This window comes from Micrasema longulum, unplaced genomic scaffold, assembly GCF_059751315.1.
Source record: "Micrasema longulum isolate JH-2025_06_02 unplaced genomic scaffold, ASM5975131v1 h1tg000611l, whole genome shotgun sequence".
Taxonomy (NCBI): Eukaryota; Metazoa; Arthropoda; class Insecta; order Trichoptera; family Brachycentridae; genus Micrasema; species Micrasema longulum.
Window position 1 is genome coordinate 851,276 of NW_028277807.1, and position 19,907 is coordinate 871,182.

The 19,907-nt window shown below is 31.9% G+C and overlaps 1 protein-coding gene across 2 annotated transcripts in view; it reads left to right on the forward strand.

Moving 5' to 3' along the window:
* The window catches only part of Khc-73 (Kinesin heavy chain 73), a 187,638-nt gene extending 175,921 nt beyond the window's left edge, over positions 1–11,717 (forward strand). Inside the window, exons 28-35 of one of the 2 annotated variants that reach the window (XM_088228830.1) lie at positions 5,605–5,667; positions 6,035–6,204; positions 6,290–6,419; positions 6,507–7,255; positions 8,234–8,414; positions 9,464–9,643; positions 10,329–10,493; positions 11,022–11,717. In XM_088228830.1, coding sequence (XP_088084956.1) covers positions 5,605–5,667; positions 6,035–6,204; positions 6,290–6,419; positions 6,507–7,255; positions 8,234–8,414; positions 9,464–9,643; positions 10,329–10,493; positions 11,022–11,104 — 1,721 coding nt within the window. In that variant the 3' untranslated portion in view covers positions 11,105–11,717. The remainder of the gene's footprint in view (positions 1–5,604; positions 5,668–6,034; positions 6,205–6,289; positions 6,420–6,506; positions 7,256–8,233; positions 8,415–9,463; positions 9,644–10,328; positions 10,494–11,021) is intronic. The other variant, XM_088228831.1, reaches the window with a different exon arrangement.
* Positions 11,718–19,907: the final 8,190 nt, after the last annotated feature.

The window sequence follows — 19,907 nt, forward strand, 5'->3', positions numbered from 1 at the left end:
ATATAAATAATATTTTCAAATTGCTAAATTTGTGTATTTTTAAAAAGAGTTATTCTCATTTCAATCAATAATGACATCTGTGATTTGAGCTTAGTAGTTGTATTCAAGTATAAATATATTATTTGCCATTCTGTAGAGATTGCATGCAGTGTATTAATTTGTCCCACTGTTTTCTGTAGTTTTATATTACATTCATATTTTGATTATAAAGCTGAATGCCGCATTTCATACTCTTATCATTTTTCAAATTTTAATATTTTCTCACAAAATTATCAATGTTGTTGTTGTCACGATTTTGCTATGAAGTAAAAATATCTTTATGTTGTGTTGAGACAATGTCCTGTCTAAATGTGAAAAGATGGAATGTTAAAATATTTAAATGTTTGTATATTTGTTTGTTAGTCGGTGTAAAGTGTGATTAACTTCTTAGATTTTCACGGCCTTTCAGATACTGATGGTGTCCTTCCGGGTTGCTATGCTCTGTGTTTTGATCACTTCTCGCTGATGTTTTGAGCAAATATTAGCAAGGAGTTTTGAAAACACACGTCATTAACAAACCAGTAGACACCATTAGTCAAGTGTCGTGGTCAATGTCTTATTTCTTTTAATGATTTAGTTGCGGAGTTGTTTTACAAGACGGTGTAAGTTATTACATACATAATACATATTATCGAATAAATTTAACAGTTTATTGACTTGTAGCAGTACAGAATATATATTTTACAAATATGGGAAACTTTCTCTTGATGACTGTGACTATGGTTATAACACTAATAAAACAGATTAATTCACTGAATATTTATTGTATCGATCATAACTTGTTGTTTATGTACTCATGTTTTATAATTTATGTGTATGTAAAAGCCTTATGGGCATGAAAAGTTAATAAAATAAAATAACTTGAGAAGTACTTGAGAATTAATCACACCTATGATAGATGAAAAAATATAAATAGGGACTTGAATAAGTTTTCACTGTTTTCTGACATATAATGTCATCTTAGTCTTTTAACATCGAGCAATACTACAGCCAACTTCATTTTCAAGCTCGCCCATTAGAATTGAAATTACAGTATGTGTTATTCCGCCAAAGTGTAAACAACATATTTTTTTCATAGTGTTAAACATGTTGAATTTCATGCCAAAAAAAGAGTATTTGTGGGGAATTTTACTGCATATCTGCAGCTAAATCACAAAGAATTCTTGTGGAGACTTACAGTGACCATGCTCTGTCGGAACATCACCGAACATCATCATCATCTCTGCTCTGCACCATGATCAGCCGGGTGTAGTGTATTATAAGCTCCTCAAACCCAACGAAGCCATCATGTAAGATCGCTATCGACTACAATTGATGCGTTTGAGCTGAGCATTGAAGGAAAAATGGCCACAATACGAGGAGAGACACGACAAAGTAATTTTGCAGTATGAAAACGCTCGTTCACACGTTGCAAGGCCAGTCATAACATACTTGGAAATGCTCAAATGGGAAGTCCTACCCCACCTGCTGTATTCACCGGATATTGCTCCTTCCATTTTACCAGTTGTTCCGATCGATAACTCATGGCCTGGCTGAGCAGCAATTCCATTCTTATGAAGATGTCAAAAAATGGCTCGATTCATGGATAAACTCAAAATATGAGTTGTTTTTTCGAGATGGTATTCGTATGCTGTCAGAAAGATGGGAGAAAGTAGTCGCTAGCAATGGAAAATACTTTCAATCATATGTTCTTTACTAAATTTTATAAATAAAGTAAGACAAAAAACAGCAAGAACTTATTTAAGTCCCCAATATGTATTCTTTATTAATATCTATAATATATCATTTGTATGCACTTACTTTCAATTCTCCAGGGTAGACAGTTGTAATGTCTAATGAAAGTATTGTAATAAGAAAAGACAAGTGAAAATTTTGTTCCCATTGATTGTTATGTTTCCCATTAATTTAAAAATAAAAATACTTAAAGGTTGTCTGAAAACCTACTTGAATTTTATTTTTTCATTAAAACAGATACTGCAGTTGAATTTTGAGGGTGTTTTCTTTTTAATGTAAAATATGAACACGGAGGTTACGTGTGGAACACAACCGACAAATGCCTTGGCTTTGTTGGCAAACGTTCACCCTTTTCACTAAATTTTCGATCACATTTTGTCATAATTGTGGATGAATTTCATCAATGACTTGTTGAATTTCCGTTTTGTGCTCCAGAATTTTCTGTGGATTATTTGCATACACTTTTCTCTTCAGAAACCCCCAAAGAAAAAAGCTCAAAGGTGTTAGATCACACGATCTTGGTGGCCAGTAAATTTCTCTCCGCCGCGAGATAACTCACCCTGGAGATTAACTGCGCTGTTTCTGCCGCAGTGTGACAGGTTGCACCATCTTGTTGAAACCGAATGTCATTAACATCAATTTCATCCAACGCAGGTCACAAAAAGTTAGTTAATATGTCGCGATAACGAAGATCATTGACGGTAACTGCATTGCCGGTTGCATTTTCGAAAAATATGGGCCAATGATTCCACTAGACCAAAATCCACACCACGCAGTCACGCGGTGGGTGCATCACTCGTGGGTTTTCAGTCCCCCAAATTTGACATTTCTGTTAATTGACGTACTTGCTTTAACATCCTGAATTAAGTTAACAGTTTCAAATTTATTAATTTAATCTCCACAGCGGCTCCAGATGGTGCATAATGGTGACCGATAAATGTGCGACATTATTGAAACGTCTCTGTTAAGTTCTCACCATTTCGGTAGTGAATTTTCACAATTCTATGCGTTGCTCGACTGAAGAACGCTGCATGACTTAACCTCAAACATTACTGATGACAACTGCAAAATATCCGCGTTCCATGTTTGATACAATGAAAATGATTTGAAATTCAAAATTCAAGTAGGTTTTGAGACACCCATTATAAATTAATATGCAATGAAAATCTAAGATTTAATTCCTATATACTTTATTTTTGACCATCCAAAATAAAACAGTAATAATAAAAGTAATAATAAAATCTCTTATCAACCATAATAATTCTGGACTTTCAAGGATAAACCATGGGAGTCACATTTTTGAGTTGAATGTGCTATTTCCAAAACATCGTAACTTGGGAACCAAATGAGATAATTTCAATCTATAAAAAACTTTCAATGTAAAATAATGATTATTTTAATAATAAAAAAAATGTAATGCCTATCTTGAGAGACTACTGATGTTTTTTGCATTAAAACAATGTGAACTTCTGTGTTTTATTCACATATTAAATTGCTTATTGCGATCATTCTTGCATTTTTACCATCAAAAGAGCAAAAAGTGGACTCCTGTGTTTTGTCCTCTAAGGTACATATATATACAATGTGATAAATACAAAATAATAAAGATATATTCGATAAATGGCGGACTTATTGCCCTTAGCAATTTTTAAGTCTGACCAAAAACAAATAAACAAAATAATGATAATTAAAATTAAATTTAAAAAATAAACAAAAAGTCCAAAGTTATGGTGTCTAGTCCTTACATTATTTACATTAAATTGATCATTTTCTAAAAATAAAAACACATTTCATTACTCATTAATATTTATAGTATCTTCCCAACTTATATCTGAAAGGCTAAATGACTGCTTCATCTCATTTACGGTGATTTATTTATTCTAAAATTTATCAATAGTATAGTTGGAATATTGTTTTGAATATTTGACATTATTCCACCATCCGACCTTAGAGCAAGATGTAATATACTGACTGCACATTTATCTCTGTAAAACTTCTAAATAAGGTTAACATTAACACGGGTTTCCAATTACGTGTCTGCCTAGTCCATCAACATATAATTGCATTTTCAGTACTTGTACGAGGGTTGCTTTTTGTATAGTTTGAGATTTGGCAACACTGATGCATCTGGGAACTGACACCTATATCATAGACTTTGACATTTTAGAAGTTATATTTACTCAGAATGTTTTTTATACGGTTGCTATTTACAATAGTTATAGTTATTTCAAAATTCGATATCAGTGCAAAAATGGAAGTAGAATGTGAACATTTTCGTGCGATTATTTTTTACAACATTCGACGACGATTAACTCAACAACCAGTGCATTGATGAACTTAATTCAAATTTTAACGATTAACCACCATCAAGGACCAGTATTTATCGATGGTATACATAGTTCAATTGTAGCCGCAGTTCGCTCAATGACGAATTTTTCCAAGGTTGTCTAAAATAGGTTATTGTTTCGAAAAACATTGATGCTGTGCATCAACTGATAATGGAAAATCATCATTTGACTTAATGTGTGATTTAAGCATCCTTGAGCATTAGTGGGACCAGCATACATTCAATATTACATGAACATTAGGGCGTCAAAAAGATTTGTTCACGTTGGATTCCACATAATTTGACGATCGCTCGTGTCAAATAGTAGAAATGCTCAAAAAATATGATTGCGGTGCTTTAAAATATGTCTATAACATCGTGACCGGTGATGAATCTTGGATATATTCGTATGAGTAAACAGCAGTCGATGGTATGGGTGTTTCAAGATGAGCGAAATCCAACAAAAGTTGTTCGGGAACAAAGCACTTAAAATCAAGTGGTCGCCTGTGTTTTACCAAAAGTAAAACTGGACATGTCGCAACTGTACCTTTGGTGCAACGTAAAACGGTCAATTCTGAATGGCACACAACCATTTGTTTGCCAGTAGTCTTCACAGAAATAAGAAAAACCAACTGCCGACAAAATATTGGCGCAAACAATCGAATATTTAACTAGTTAAAACATCAAATTAAAGACTCATCCGCCGTATAGTCCTGACTTGGCATCAAATGACTTCTTTTTATTCCCAGATATCAAAATGCATCTTTTTGTTTTTGTTTTTTTTCTACTATAATCCCGAAATATAAAAAGCAACTCTCGTATAGTAAAACTTTTCTGCCCTCTCCACTTATACTAATTGCTGCTACACATCAGCACATGATTACTGGTTCAGTACATAATAAAAAAGGAAATAAAGGTCATGCATGTTTGTAGCAAAATTTTTAGCTGTCTAAATTAATTGGCATTAAATAAATATTGTCGTGAATGACATAAATGTCGTAGAATAATATTGTGTACTACTCGTATTATGAAACCTATTGGCTATAAAACATTCTAGGAATATCTATATTCTACTAGCATTTATGCATGGCCTGCAAATCCTGAGGTGAGAATTGTCTTTTGACATTCCTCCAATCTTTGAATGAAACATTGTATTGAAAATTGGTGGCTCTACACTCATATTGTCGATTGACGCTTTAGTTTAAGGTGAACAAAATAAATGCACTTGCAGTAAGCTTTCTATAAAACCTATATACAGAAGATACTTTTAATATGGCTTTAGTAGCTTTAGCTATTAAAGGCATTAAAAGCGCATTTATTTTTGGTATTTTGGCTATTTTCTAAGAAGAAGCTTTGCAGCTGAGTTGATTTCTTACTATTGGATAAAGACTTGAATTGTACGCGCTTTTTCATAACCCTTTCTTAGAAGGTAGCCTTAAAGAACCGAGACACCGAAACATAAACCTTTATCTAACTATATTGTTGATTTCTTATCAAACATGCAGCCAGGCCAACATTCTTGAATCTCAACTTGAATCTCAATTCGTTGAGAATGCAGCAACCAAAGTGTATGTTATAAATTGTTAATTTCTTAATATGAATATCATTATTTTGACAATTTACCATTATTTTTGCTGGTACGTATTATTGTTTTCATGAAGTAATCTGTCTATTTACCATTATTTAAATATGAGCTTTAAAATCATCAATATTGTGGATCTAATTCCCGAGGTATTTTTATCAAGATAAATTGGTTTAAACCAATTACAGATTAGCTCTTTATATGCCTTAATTGCATATTTCCTTCTCAATTGTAATCTCCGTGTCTACTAAAATATTTGTCTTTTTTATTTCAATATTTGTAGAACCAACATAATAGTTAGACATCTTTCTTGTCTTGAATTTTTTTATTTGACTGTATGTTTGTGTTTCCAGCCTCTCCCGCCAGTGGCAAACTGGGTATGCGAATGACTACTCTGCATGAAGAGCCGGGCAGTATTTCAGGAGTTGGAAGTGGTGGAGCAGGAAAGAGGAGAGGAAGAGGAGAAGAAAATGATAAGGATGATACACATTCTGATCCAGAAAATGACCATGTTACACCAAAGGTAAAATATTGAGGAATAATGTTTGAGTATATATAAATTATTCATCAATATGGAACCCTTTAAAATGTCGCATTTATTTTTCTAGCCTATTGTTAAAAGTAGGGGTACATCACGAGGTTTCCTCCCGGCTTCTCGCACTCTAGACTCCTTACATGAACTGACTACAGATAGGGGTCCAACCAAAAATTCACCATCCATTTCGTCCAGTGGATATGGTATTTATTTTTTCTTCTCTGGAAAAAAACCTGATATGTAACAATTTCGGCATGGAGGCTAATATAAGTAATTATTTCTCATTGCAGGATCTCAAGCAGTTTCCTCCACAAACTTAAATAGTGATGATACTTTATCCATAAGAAGTATGAGTGTCGATGAAACTCCAGATTTCGATTCCAGAAACCCCCAAGTGCAAGGCCAAACTGACCAACAGCTTAACAAATCTAAAAATTCAATTGCTGGCCTCAAAAATGACCTCTCGGATCTGAAAAGTGATATGAATGACTTGAAAAATGATATAAATGATTGCAAAAATGACTTCAACGATCCATTCCAGTCAATAATAAAATCTGCAAAAACACCTGTGCTAACTCCCGGGTCACGGAACAGGATAAATCCTTTTTTAAATGAGTGCATCGATGAGGGTTTATTTCAAAATAATTCTTACACTCACCAAAATGTTATAATCGAAAATTCAAAAAACTTAAAAAACAACTCTAAATCGCAGGAGTTGAAGGACAATGGTAAGAGTTTAATAGAAAACAATAAATCCGATACGTGGGTTGAGCCACTGGGTTGCTTGCCAGTTCAGAGTCAGACCATTACTTCATCTAGTCAAATCAAACTCACTGTGGGGGCGGCTGACAAGGGAATTCAGCAAGTTACCAATGGACAATCTGCGGTCTATGATGATGAAGCCATCACTTCGGACCAGTCCAACCCTGATATAATGAGTGAATCTAAGAATGAGGGCTCTTCCGTTGGTTCTGGAGGTGGCTACGATTCTCCATACGAGGGTACATCCATCGTGAAAACTCAGTTGCCACCTGGGAAGGTAAATATTACACACATTTTATCCTCGTCTTATTTTTCTTTTTTGTGTAGTGGTTTTTTTCTTCTTGTTTTACTCAAGTAAAAAAATAATTTACATGACATTGTTAAAGAGGTGTTCCAACTCTACACAAAATATTTGTCTACTCAAAATTGTACGTTATTTTGTTTTTTTTTGAGTAATTCTGTTTTTTTTTTATGCAAAGCTTTATAAAGTCAATTTTATTGTTTTTTTTTAAATGAAACAATGCTTATTTAACAAAAGTGACAATTGTCAGTGGTACCTCATTGCTATAAATATACAATTTTACATTTAAGTAACACTTTTTTTTATAGTTTGTAAGGTATATGCCTTTCTACGTAATATCTCCAATGTGACGATTTTTCCAAAATGCTTTTATTTTGTATTCTTGTACTTCACTTTGGCCTGGATCGTTCTGTAGTATCTCCAATGTCCTGTGTATGACTCAAATAAAAATAATTGAGAAAAACACACCTCCAATGTGTATTGTCTCTCAAAAGTAGGACCCTAATAATTCCAATATGCACAATCGTCACATTGGATGGCTCCAAGGCCATTCATTTTCCTTATCAAATAAACAGAAGAAGCTAAATTGATTCAGACCGATAAGTATTTATTCCAAAATCTCCAATGTGTCATCTTTAAGAACAAACAATACCTCCAATGTAAAATTTAAAATTATATTTCTAAGTGTCGATTCAAATACAAAAAAAAAACATAATTATTTACAAATTTTAAGAGTTTTCTTTAATTTCCTTGCTTAAAAATGGATTTTTTACTCTCCTGCGTAATTTCAATTTTGTCACATCACGTTATATGCCTAGCGACAATATGATAGTGTTCAGTCATATGTATGGTATAGAGGATTGAAGGAATTCAAACATTTATAATTTTTGTGTAATTATTATGTCATTGAAAGTGGCCGTGAATTATTTTAATGTACCTTTTTTTTCCCCTTAGGTTGTTCGACGGCGCAAAGTGACCGGTTCTTCAAAAAACGTTTCTAACAACAGAGCTTCGTTTCCCATGGCCAGACCGCGGACAAGTGACTCTAAAGTTGCGATGAAGTTAGAACAGCAGATGACACATCTCAACATCAATAATGATGCCGAATTCTCTAGCTCAGAGAGGCTTATTGATGGTAACAAATACTGCAATTGCAGCCCATTATTTTACCTAATACTTATTTTGTTTCATAACAGGCCACAAGGCTCAATTACAGCACAGAACACTCAAGCTTGAGATAAATCACATTAAATTTTTGTGTTTTCACAAGGAATCGAACCCAGAACCCTTCGTGTGTGAGGCAAGCGTCTTACATATTACACCACGGGCTGCAAATTTATCAAATTATTATACTTATTGATCATTTTACCTGTTAATTAATCTTAATAATTTTACTTTTAAATCATCTGTATTTCCCGGACTTAGGAGATATTTTATTTCTGGTAATTTGGAACATGAACATGAAAAAAGTCAAGCATTTATTGTAAACAATAAAACATAATAAATATTCGTTAACTAACATGCGGTTTAATGCAAAAAATATATTTTTGGTCTTCTACGCATGCAATTACAAAATGCCACCAAAAAAAATCTGATAGTGAAAAATTTCTACAGAATCAAATGGCGAATTGAAGTTCACATAACTGAGGATGATGGCATGCACAAAGAGCTCGCAAACGGCCTAGAAATTGCCGGAACACATTGCTAGTTGCCTTAATTTTGGAAATTTATCTTCAAGTATATATTTTTTATCAAATTATTGTATTTTACTATCTTCAAACACGGTTTTCATCAAATTATTGTATTTTTCTATCTTCAAACATGGTTTTCATTTGCATGTCTATATTATGCTCCATTTGTAAATCTGGAGGTGCAGTTTCAACCTATACATCAAACAGAGTTATTTTAGTCATAGATTATAATTATAGTAACTGGCTAAGTGAGTCGTCACGTTGCCATTTCAGAATGTCGAACGTCAGTAAAGATGTAATAGGGATGTCTACATTGATCTATGGTCCATATTGATGTATTTAATTATGCTCTCAATCAAACAATATGCAAAATGTATAGAATGTTGAAAACTTGAGTAGGGTCACACTAAACTTTCGCTTGGGCCACATGTGACCCTCGAGCCAAGAGTTGGGGACATGCCAGTTCTGCTGCTAACTTGTAATCTTTTTATAGACGAGGGGTCCGACCTGAGCGGCTCCCGCTGCGAGGTGTGGGACAGTGTCCCCGAGTGGCTGGTACTGGGGGAGAGTGTGCACATCCGCCTTACCAGCAGTACGGGGGTTGTGGCCTACTTGGGCCCCGCACACTTCGCCCCCGGCACCTGGGTTGGGGTTGAGCTGGACACTCCCACAGGTGAGCATTCACTGATCATCATTATTCCCCTTTCCGCAGGGGCACTTCATTTCTAAATTAAATTTGGGTATCCCTCGTAGTAATAATGCGCGCGCTACTGCATATAGAGCCGCCCATACCCACAAAAATTGAAGTAAGATTATCAAACACAAAGTTAGCTACTGTTTGCATTGTAATTACTTTTAAATATACCTATGTATTTATTTCCTTAAAAGATATTATATATTTATCATTGCAGGGATATTCCAACTTATATTTCTATAACTCGTATACATTTTATAATCCTAGATAAGATATATTTTGTATAAATTTTATTTTTAGTATTTTATACAGGTGTCAGTGGCAGATTTCAAACTTTAAGAATTGAGTTTTGGTCCCGTCGCGGACTCAAGGATCAGAGGTCCGAGGTTCGGACCCCACTCTACCACATTCCTATTTTCTTGATGAGTTATTCACACTTGTTGAAAATGGCCGCCAAAGTTAAAATATTTTGGTAAATCATAAACGCAAATATTTCTTAGACATTGCATGTAAAATACTCTCGGTTTGGTGACATCTCCTGACTTAAAAATGGGAATCAAGTTGGTGTAAAATGGGGTTCAAACCTCTCATCCGTAAGTCTAAGATAGTAGCCGCAAGGCTTCAACCAAATTCAAATTATTATTGTTTTTTTATGAATTGTCAGGGAAAAATGATGGAACCGTCCAAGAAGAACGCTACTTCACATGTAAACCGCGCCACGGCCTGTTTGTGCGTCCTGACAAATTGGCACAGGATCGTCGCGGTCGTGCTTTGCGACAACAAAGACCTCCCAATCCTGAAACGGGAATGAGGAGGGCCACTAGCCGAGGTAATGTTTTCATCATGGGTCACCACGTTACATAATTCGCTTTAATTAAATTGAATCTGTGCAGATATATTTTTTTTATAACCTAACATTTAAATGTAACCCTTCAGTCTTATGATCAGCGCCTGGAATATTTTGGTCTAGGTAAGTTGGAAGTTAGGATACAGATTGCGGACTTGATGTATCTTTATGATATAATTCATTGTTACATTGATTCTTCATTTTGTTTAGAGAAATGTACCTTTGTAATAAGTAGATAAGTTAATGATATTGATAGATAAAATAAAATTAAACAAAAAAAATATATAATTAAAAACCTTTTTTAAATCGTATTTGTACATGTGTTCACATACAATTGATGAACAATATCAAAAATGAAAAAAATGCGATTATTATACCAATGTTGTAAGTATTGTTTATTGTTTGTGAACCTTAATAAATAAAAATCAAACTGTTGTGTATATTTTTTAAATGCCTAAATTTACTTCATAAAGTTTTATTCTAATTTATGTTTTCTTTCAAATTTCCCAGGAGAAGGACTGTCTACACTTCACAGGTCACGAAGTCGAGGAGAATGTATAAATGCAGTTGGTACACGTCCCAAGAATAAGTAGACATTCACGGAAGCAGCAACACACCTCATTATTACCAGTCATTACATTCTAGACGTTGACAAGACTTGACATTCCATTATAAATATTAATTGTCCTTTTTAGCCGTATATTTATATAATTAATCTCACCACCAACTGATTAAGTTGCTTGAATAGTTAACTTTGTGGAATGATAACGGAAAGCAATACTATATTGTGTTAGATTTGGATTGTAAGCCCCAAGTATCCAATGTCTAATATGTATTTATTTATCTAGATTAATTTTTAAAAAAAATATCTTTAATGCTCACTTTCTATTTTACCTATAAGTGTAAATATTTTTATGTTATACTTTGTTTAATGAGTGCTTTAAGTTTTTATTATTTGTCAGTATGACTTCAACGAACTGTTTTTATGTACATATATTTATTTCTATTACATATAATGCAAAAATACATTCCCACATTACTTCTGCTTATACATTCTTTAATTCAGTTTAAGCATTCACTTTATTTTATTGAAGAGTACAAATACTACGGCAGTAAGGAATGTCAGTACCAATTTATTATGATTTCTTTAATTATATCAGAAATATTTTTTCTGTGTAAGCGCAATAGTTGTTTTCATACAAAAAATATTACTATTATTTATCACTTTATTGTAAATACAATTATTTATGTCTTCTTATTAATTTAAATGTCTTAATATGTTATTTTTCGAGTTTTTATAATATGTAAAATATTTTTGATTAGCAAGAGGTGAATTTAGATAATTTTAATGCTTGTCTGTGATTTGTCTTGCTTATTTATAAGTTTTATTGTTTTAAGTATGCAAGAAATAATATGTGTAAATGTTTTATTTAATAATTTATATTAAATTTTGAAAGTCATATATCAAAATATTGAAGCAATACTTTGTAGATTAATGGTTTTCTTCTTGCCGTAGAAATGCGAATGGAAATGATAAAAAAGTGTAAAGAAATTATCGAATCAGTTTGCTAAATTTGAATATTATTCGGTATGTGTTTTGTAAATTAGTTTTGGTGCTTTTATATAATGTTTGTTAAACATGTTAGTAATGGGATGACATCTATGGCCAAAGATTCGAGATCCATACAATCTTGGTGGCCCTTTCTATTAGGTAACTATCGAATATGAGCATGTTGCGCACAGTCAAGTAATTTACGGTAACGTTGTGATAGAATGGATGTAAACTCCAAATGGTTTATGAACTACCATTATATATAAATTATGTGTGATGTTAAGTGTAAATCTATTATATTTTTATCAATTAATCCCTCGAGATGGACTTCTTTCCACGCAGACGATACAAAATTACGCAAGATATCTTGCTTAAACTATTTAAATTTGTAACGTCCTTCTGACAAACCTTACTTACTTAGTGTAAACACCAGAGTTACAGTGACTTGTCGAGGAATAAGTATAAAATGTAAGCGTACATATTTCTATTGTATTTCTAAGTTTCGCCACATTCAAGATATGTATTTACACTTTTTATACAAGTATTCTATTTGGATGATTTAACTGACTGAGCTAATGAAATAATATCTTTGTGTAAGTGTCTGCTGTTGACCAAACAGCTTAGTTCTAAAACCTTATTCTGACTAAAGGTGGAATATTGTCCTTTTGTCCTAAACAATGTATTTGTTTAATAAGTCCATTCAACCCTTCGTCCTTACAATCATCTATATTATTCTAAGGTTATGGGAGTTAATGTTAATAAATATATCAAATATACAATTATATTAATCTGCAATTACCTTTTGTGAGTGAAATCATATTTACATTATGAATGTTTCATATTTTGTATCGGTTCAATGATGAACATAAGTATATTTGAGTATATAAAAATGATCTTGAATTCCCATCTGAATATTTTTCCATCCAATCTTACAATAATTTTTCATTCATATGTAGAACTATTTGACAGCGTTTGTGTGGTTCATCACCGACAAACGTCAAATGTAAAGTTATTTATGGAGTTAATTATATGAAATATTATACAGTATTTTGTCAATAGTGGTACCCCACGCTTACATTTACTAAATGCACTCTTGCGAGTAAGTATTAATTATAATGCGTAATATTTACTTCTCTAGATGCTTATCGGGTGATTTGCGGCCGACTTTTTTCATCTTAATATTGCTAATAATGTAGTCAATTCAGGTCTTGATTTCGTTTTCTTTTATAAGTATTACATAGTATTCATGTGAAAATTTGTATTCATATATAAAAAGCGAGTGAAATTCTTCAATGTCTGTATTAGTGATTGTGGGGAGTTGGCTTTAAAATATCCTATAACCTGGTTTCTGATGAATTGGTAACACATATATAGCAGGTATAGTTCATTATCAAATTATTTGAAATAGATACACAAAATATGTTACATTTTTAAAACAGGATAACAAACTCAATTTGTTACATTATTTCTTAGGCAGTGATGTGAATAGCTAGTCTAAATGTTTTTTTAACACTTTTAAAGTTTTAGTAATACATTTTATAATTTTTTTAGTACAACATCTTTCCAAACACCTAGTTGCAATTAAGAGATGTTCCAGTGAACTAAGATTTTTTCATACCCCCGTAGATTGATGTACATTTTTTTTTTATTAAAATGTTAACATGTAATGGAATTTTCGTTCACAAAGGTTAAATGATTCAACTTACGTTAAATGTTAAATGATTCAACTTACTTGGTCAGAAACATTTTTTAATTATCTTGTTCATACTGGGACATTTTTTTTTAATAGCACCTTCTACAATGTACATATAATATTTTGGTCTCTTTATATAGGGAAGCTTGCCGTGTGACATTGGTAGTCAAATATATTTGATGTATTCATAAAATGCATTAATTTTTAGTGAAGTGATTTTGACATTAATAATGTTGTAGATTTATATCCGCTCATAGAAATTTGTCATAATATATTTGGTTGTGCGAGATTATACAAGTTTTACTTTTTAAAGCGTAAAATTTATATTATATCAGATGTGCAAGTAATAAATGTCATTTGTCACAAATAAAAATTATATCAGATCGGTTGAATGAAACGAGTATTTATCTGTTAGCATAGTTAAATAAATTGTGCATCGGTTTAGTCAAGTAATTTAGATTTTTTTAAATTGATGTTTAATTTTATTAATCTAATAATTTATGTCAAATTAAATAACATTCAAATGAGTTTTCTCTCTGAAATACCCTTTGAAATTGTATTTATATAATATTATGATAACTTTTAATAATCTTATTTATAATATTTGTTTATTTACAAATATGTGATTTTGCATAATTTAAAAAATAATATCAGCTGTCAATAAATAGTATTTCTGAGATCGTTAAAAATGGCCTTTTATATTTCCATTGTAGTCTTCAACTTCTATGCCGAAACCAACTTAAAACAGTGAATAAAATACATAGCAAATTGGAGTGTACATCATAACTAGAGTCGAATTAATTTAACACACAATTATGCAGACATTGGGTGTCAAGAGAGAAATTCTTGTTTGGAAATTGCATTTTTTTTAGAAAAAAACACTACTTGGCGTAATAATTTTAGCTTTATTAAATGAATAGTATTAATGATATTGGAAGGACCTACCTTCATGTTGCCCGAGCAGTTTCTATTTTATTTCTGTTTAAATGAGATTAATTTGTTTTATTAATTCACCCATGTTCCGACAGCTATTAATTATGTTAGAAAATTATTGTAAATAATATAGCAATAAGAAGAATCATTTTTAATACCATGTTTAAAACATGTAGAGAATCACAATTTTATTATGCTTGAAGTAAACTCACGATGAATGGAATAATAACTTTTTTATTTTATGCCGAGATCTTATCTCGAGTAATTTTTTGACAATTTCTAAATGCTCCAAAATTCCAAATCCAAAATCATTTACTCAACATGTGCACTCAGCTTTCACTAGATTTTGAAAATGTCTTAAATTTGCAATATTTCTTAAATCAATGTAATTTGATTAAATACCTCAGCAGGGCCCCGATTACAATGGGAAGTTAGCAAAGTTATCTTCAATTTAACTAAATACCTCAGCAGGGCCCTGGATTACAATGGGAAGTTAACAGAGTTATCTTCAATTTGATTAAATACCTCATCAGGCCCCCGATTGCAATGGGAAGTTAACAGAGTTATCTTCAATTTTCTAAAAAGTAAAAGCCGTTTTTCAGCATGAAAAATTCTATTTTCATGTATTCTATTTTTTTAAAACTCTAATAACAGGTCACTAACGAAGATACTTAAAAACTTTACACAAATATATATACATTTTCGTACAGAAAATACGATTTTATTTTATAGACAGTTGATAACACTGTTAACTTCCTATTGTAATCGGAATCCAGGTCACAAGATTTTAAAAGGAAATTTACAAGTAATTCTTCACCCTGTAATACATACAATAATTATTTATATCCTTAATTTGATTGTAAAACTAGAAAAATCTAGCCTATTTCAATGATTTTCCGAAATAAATTATTAATTTTGATAACTTTTCATGGCTGGCCATGGGAAGGATATTTTTTTTGTTAACGTTTTTTATAATTCTAACAATTCTTTGCCTCGGGTCTAAGAGGGCCAATGTTAGATTACATTTTTTTCTTCCCAGCATTTTGTAGAGGGTTGATGTCAATTAAAAAAAATACATATTTAACACATTTATATGCACACACATATGTGATAGTGTTTTCTTAATTGATAAAGAGTTGCAAACACCTCAAACTGTTTATTATAACATCAACAAATAGCAGTAAGATGTAATGTTATGATTTATGACATTGGCCCTTTTAGACTCAAGCTACAGAATTATTGACCTGTTTTATTTGAAGTTTGATTGAATCGACTTGTGTATATTTTGTTAATAGTTATTTTATTTGCATTTTTATGAATGTATGTAAATTATGCAGCAGATTAAATAAAAAACTTTCAATGTATAGTACCCACTGATCTTTTCTTTTTCTCATAAAATTTTCATTCTTACAATCTACTGACCTGTAAAAATATACTAAGCTATAAAATGTAAATAATTGCATTGTGTTTTTTGAGGGCTCAGGGCATTTCTATGGTTCAAACATTTAGTTCGTTAAGAATACATTTGAACTTGGTTATAACGATCACGAAAATAGCGAGATCTCTGATATAATGATAACATTTGTCGACATTTTAGTTCTTGGTTTTCTCCATACATTTATTAACTTTTACAACGATCTATTTCTCGGATATACCGAACAAAAATATTGTGAACAATTGAGCACAAATTATTCAATAATTATTATTTAAAAACATAATTTTCAAAATAAGAACCTACATAATAAAATCTAAACCGGTCTAAACTTAGGACTGATGCCGCTGGGCATCGGGATCGGACGACATTTATGACACTGTAAGTATCTAAATACCTAATGAGGAAGTTCAGTGTTTTTATATATTTTTTATTTGTTAATAGACTATTTAACTGAGTCAAAACTTTTTATTTTCAATTTATGCATGATTTTTTAAAGTTTTGTATTTCTGAAACAACTCTGCGTGTGGCGTCAGAGGTTCTTTTCCAGTTATTCTCGATCAGTTCTTCCCATTGGGCCATCCACGGCAAGTAAACCGGAAGTCTTCCATAACTCTCGTACCATAGGTTGATTCATATGAACCAGTGATGTCATTCAAATTAGTTCATTTTTTTTGTACAATTTAATGCTCTCATTTTTACCGCGCGCAAGAAAACAATTATTGTATCCAATATCCCGTAGGGCTGAAGTTCCTCATTGGTGTTTTCGTTGACAACATTGAAAAAATATCACACACATGGTTGAAATTGCGTGTAAAAAATCCAAGCTTTCTGACCTAAGTACCTAAGTACCGGCTCGGCACCACATTACAATTATTTATAACTTCTTTTGTAGTTTGTGAATGATATCCTTATTTTGAGGGGTTTTTACAACGGTTTTCAGTTTAGTCCGGATTGCCCAGTAATAAAAAGGATGGAGCAGAAAGCGAGAGCGAGAATACAATATACTTGCTAAAGTTGAAAACTGGGATTTGGATTACATTAAAGAAACTAATCTAGCATACGAGCACACAACTAATTTTGAAGAATGGATAAAAAGGGAAACGAATACTTGCAATTTCTTGTCTGAATAGAGCAAACAAAAACAAAAACATTAACAAAAAAATTAAACATAGATTCGATATCCAAATATTGGGATGTATTAAGTATTATATACATTTAAATAACTCGTTTACTTTAAAAATATTGACGTAATAAGTATTTGTGAAATTGCAATAACTGACACGCACCATATCAACTTATATACGTTACAGGGTTATAATATGTTATATTACTGCCGACCAAAATGGGAAGTGGAATATTACTGTATGTTAAAAATAATCTTGATTTTACGGAAACAAAAATTGATTGCACTGAAAATGTTTTTGAATATGTGTGTGGTTTATTAACTTTAAAAAATGGCAATAAATACCACCTATTTTCACTATACCATCCGCCAAATACAAATCTAATGATTTTTGTAAATGAAATCGAAAATGTTTTTAAAAAATTGCAGAAAAGGTTTCTCGGAGACATCAATTTAAATCCCCTGGATAGCAATGATGGAACAATTTTATAATACGAAAATATGATGGCCTCCTTCGGCATGACAAGATGTTTAAAAGACGTAACAAGGGAGGTGATCGTTCAACAGAGGACAGTATGCTCGTGCCTGGATCACATCTAAATTCGTGACAGGGATTGTGTGCGTGCGTGGATTTAAGGACATGTGTTTATGAAAGTAATATAGCGGACCACTACCTGATAGCTCTCATCATTCCTGAAACTCCAGCGATGGAAGACAAGAGTAAGCAGTCCCAGCATTTTACTTTTCTATCTGATAAATTAATTAACCTGAACATTAAACTAATAAATTGGGAGCAGCTTCTAGAGAAGACTGGATCTATTTGTTTGTATAATAAAATATATGGAAATTTTGAAAAGTTTATAGCAAAAGCATAGTAGTTAGAAATATCGAAAATACGGTCAAAAACTGTGGAAGAAAAATATGGGCAAATTCTAATTTACTGGTAAAAATAAAAATAAAAGATGCAATATGTAACAGATGGAAAAGATCACCAAAAAACTTAACTTTTGAAAGGGAATTCAAAGCATATAGAAATAAATTATACAAATATGTGCTCAAAACAAAGAAAAACTATTAAAATAACAGGTTCTATGGTTGCGGCTCTGACATAAAATCTACTTGGAATGAAATCAATCTTTTCCTCTCTGTTGGCCAGAAGACCCGAGCTGAGAGGTGAAAAGGCCACTAAAAAACGAAGAAGAAGAATCTTTTTTCTTCTTCCTAATACTTTTATTAGGAAGAAATAATAAAACTGATTATGAAACAGTTATTGAAAAATATTTCCTTACAGAAAAGTTCAATAGAACTAACGACAGAAAAAATTGAATCTTTCTTAAGGTTTGAGTGAAAGACTTGCTGCACAAATGCACTATTGGAACCAGTGAAATCACATTTACACCAGAACAGCATTCAATGTATTTGCCTAGAGTTAAAACTTCTCAAATAATAAAAATTATAAGTTCAACGAAAAATTCTAAAACAACCGGTATTGACAATATAAGAATGTGCGATATCAAAAACATGTCTCGGTGTTAGGTCCTGTAATTACACACTTTATAAATATTATTTTGCAGACTGGTGTGATACCGGATATGTTTAAACATAGCATAATTAGACCAATTTACAAAGTGGGAGATCACTTAATTGTAAATAATTATAGACCAATTTCATTTTTACCTGCCATTTAAAAAAAATAAAAAAAATATGTGTGCATTTATTTAGATATTTATTTGAAAAAGTTCAACATCATATATCCTTATGAATACGGTTAAAAAAAAAAAAGAGTTGCGATGACTTACTGCAGGATTTCGCAGATTCCGTAAATAACAAATGAAATATTTTGCATCATATCACTGTACTTTTGATTGATTTTTCAAAAGCTTTCGACACTTTATGTCATTCTAAATTAATATGTATATCAGAGTCAATTGGTATAAGGGATAAGTTTTAACTTTTTTCCAAATTATTTCAGGGGGAGGAAAATTAACATTAAAATAAAGAATTCATTAAGTTTAGCGAGGGAATGTTTATCAGGGGTGCCACAAGGATCTATTCTGGGTCCTAAACTATATATAATTTATGTATCAATGATTTGTAATGTTTTCAAATAAGTAAGGAGATTTATTTTTGCAGATGACACCGCACTAGTTATATCCAATAAAAACCCATTAGAATCTCAAGAGATACAGCAAAATGATTTCAATAAATTGTTAAATTGGGCTCATGACTATGGTATTATTATAAATGCAAAAAAGGCTAAATGCTTGAACATAAAATCTCAACATGCCAAACAATATGTTTTGCCTAATATGCTCATTGCACAAATTGCTTACATGAGCAAGCTAAAACACTTGCTAGGCAATGTTATAAAAATAAACTGGAGGAATCCACTGTTCGTAAAGCACAAAATATTTACAATTTTTCAAAGATACTCAATAGCACTGAGTCGAGAATACCGACTACTATGTATCTTGATAGCAAAATGCATTGCCGATGGACAAAACGCCTTCGGTGATGGCGCTCTCAGACCACTACCAGAAACCCCGGAGATACGATATTGTGAAGCACGTGGGAACAACTTGGATACAAATAGCCGAAAATCGTTTGGCTCGGAAGTGAATGCAGGAGGTCTACGCTCAAGAGTGATCGGCTACAGGCTG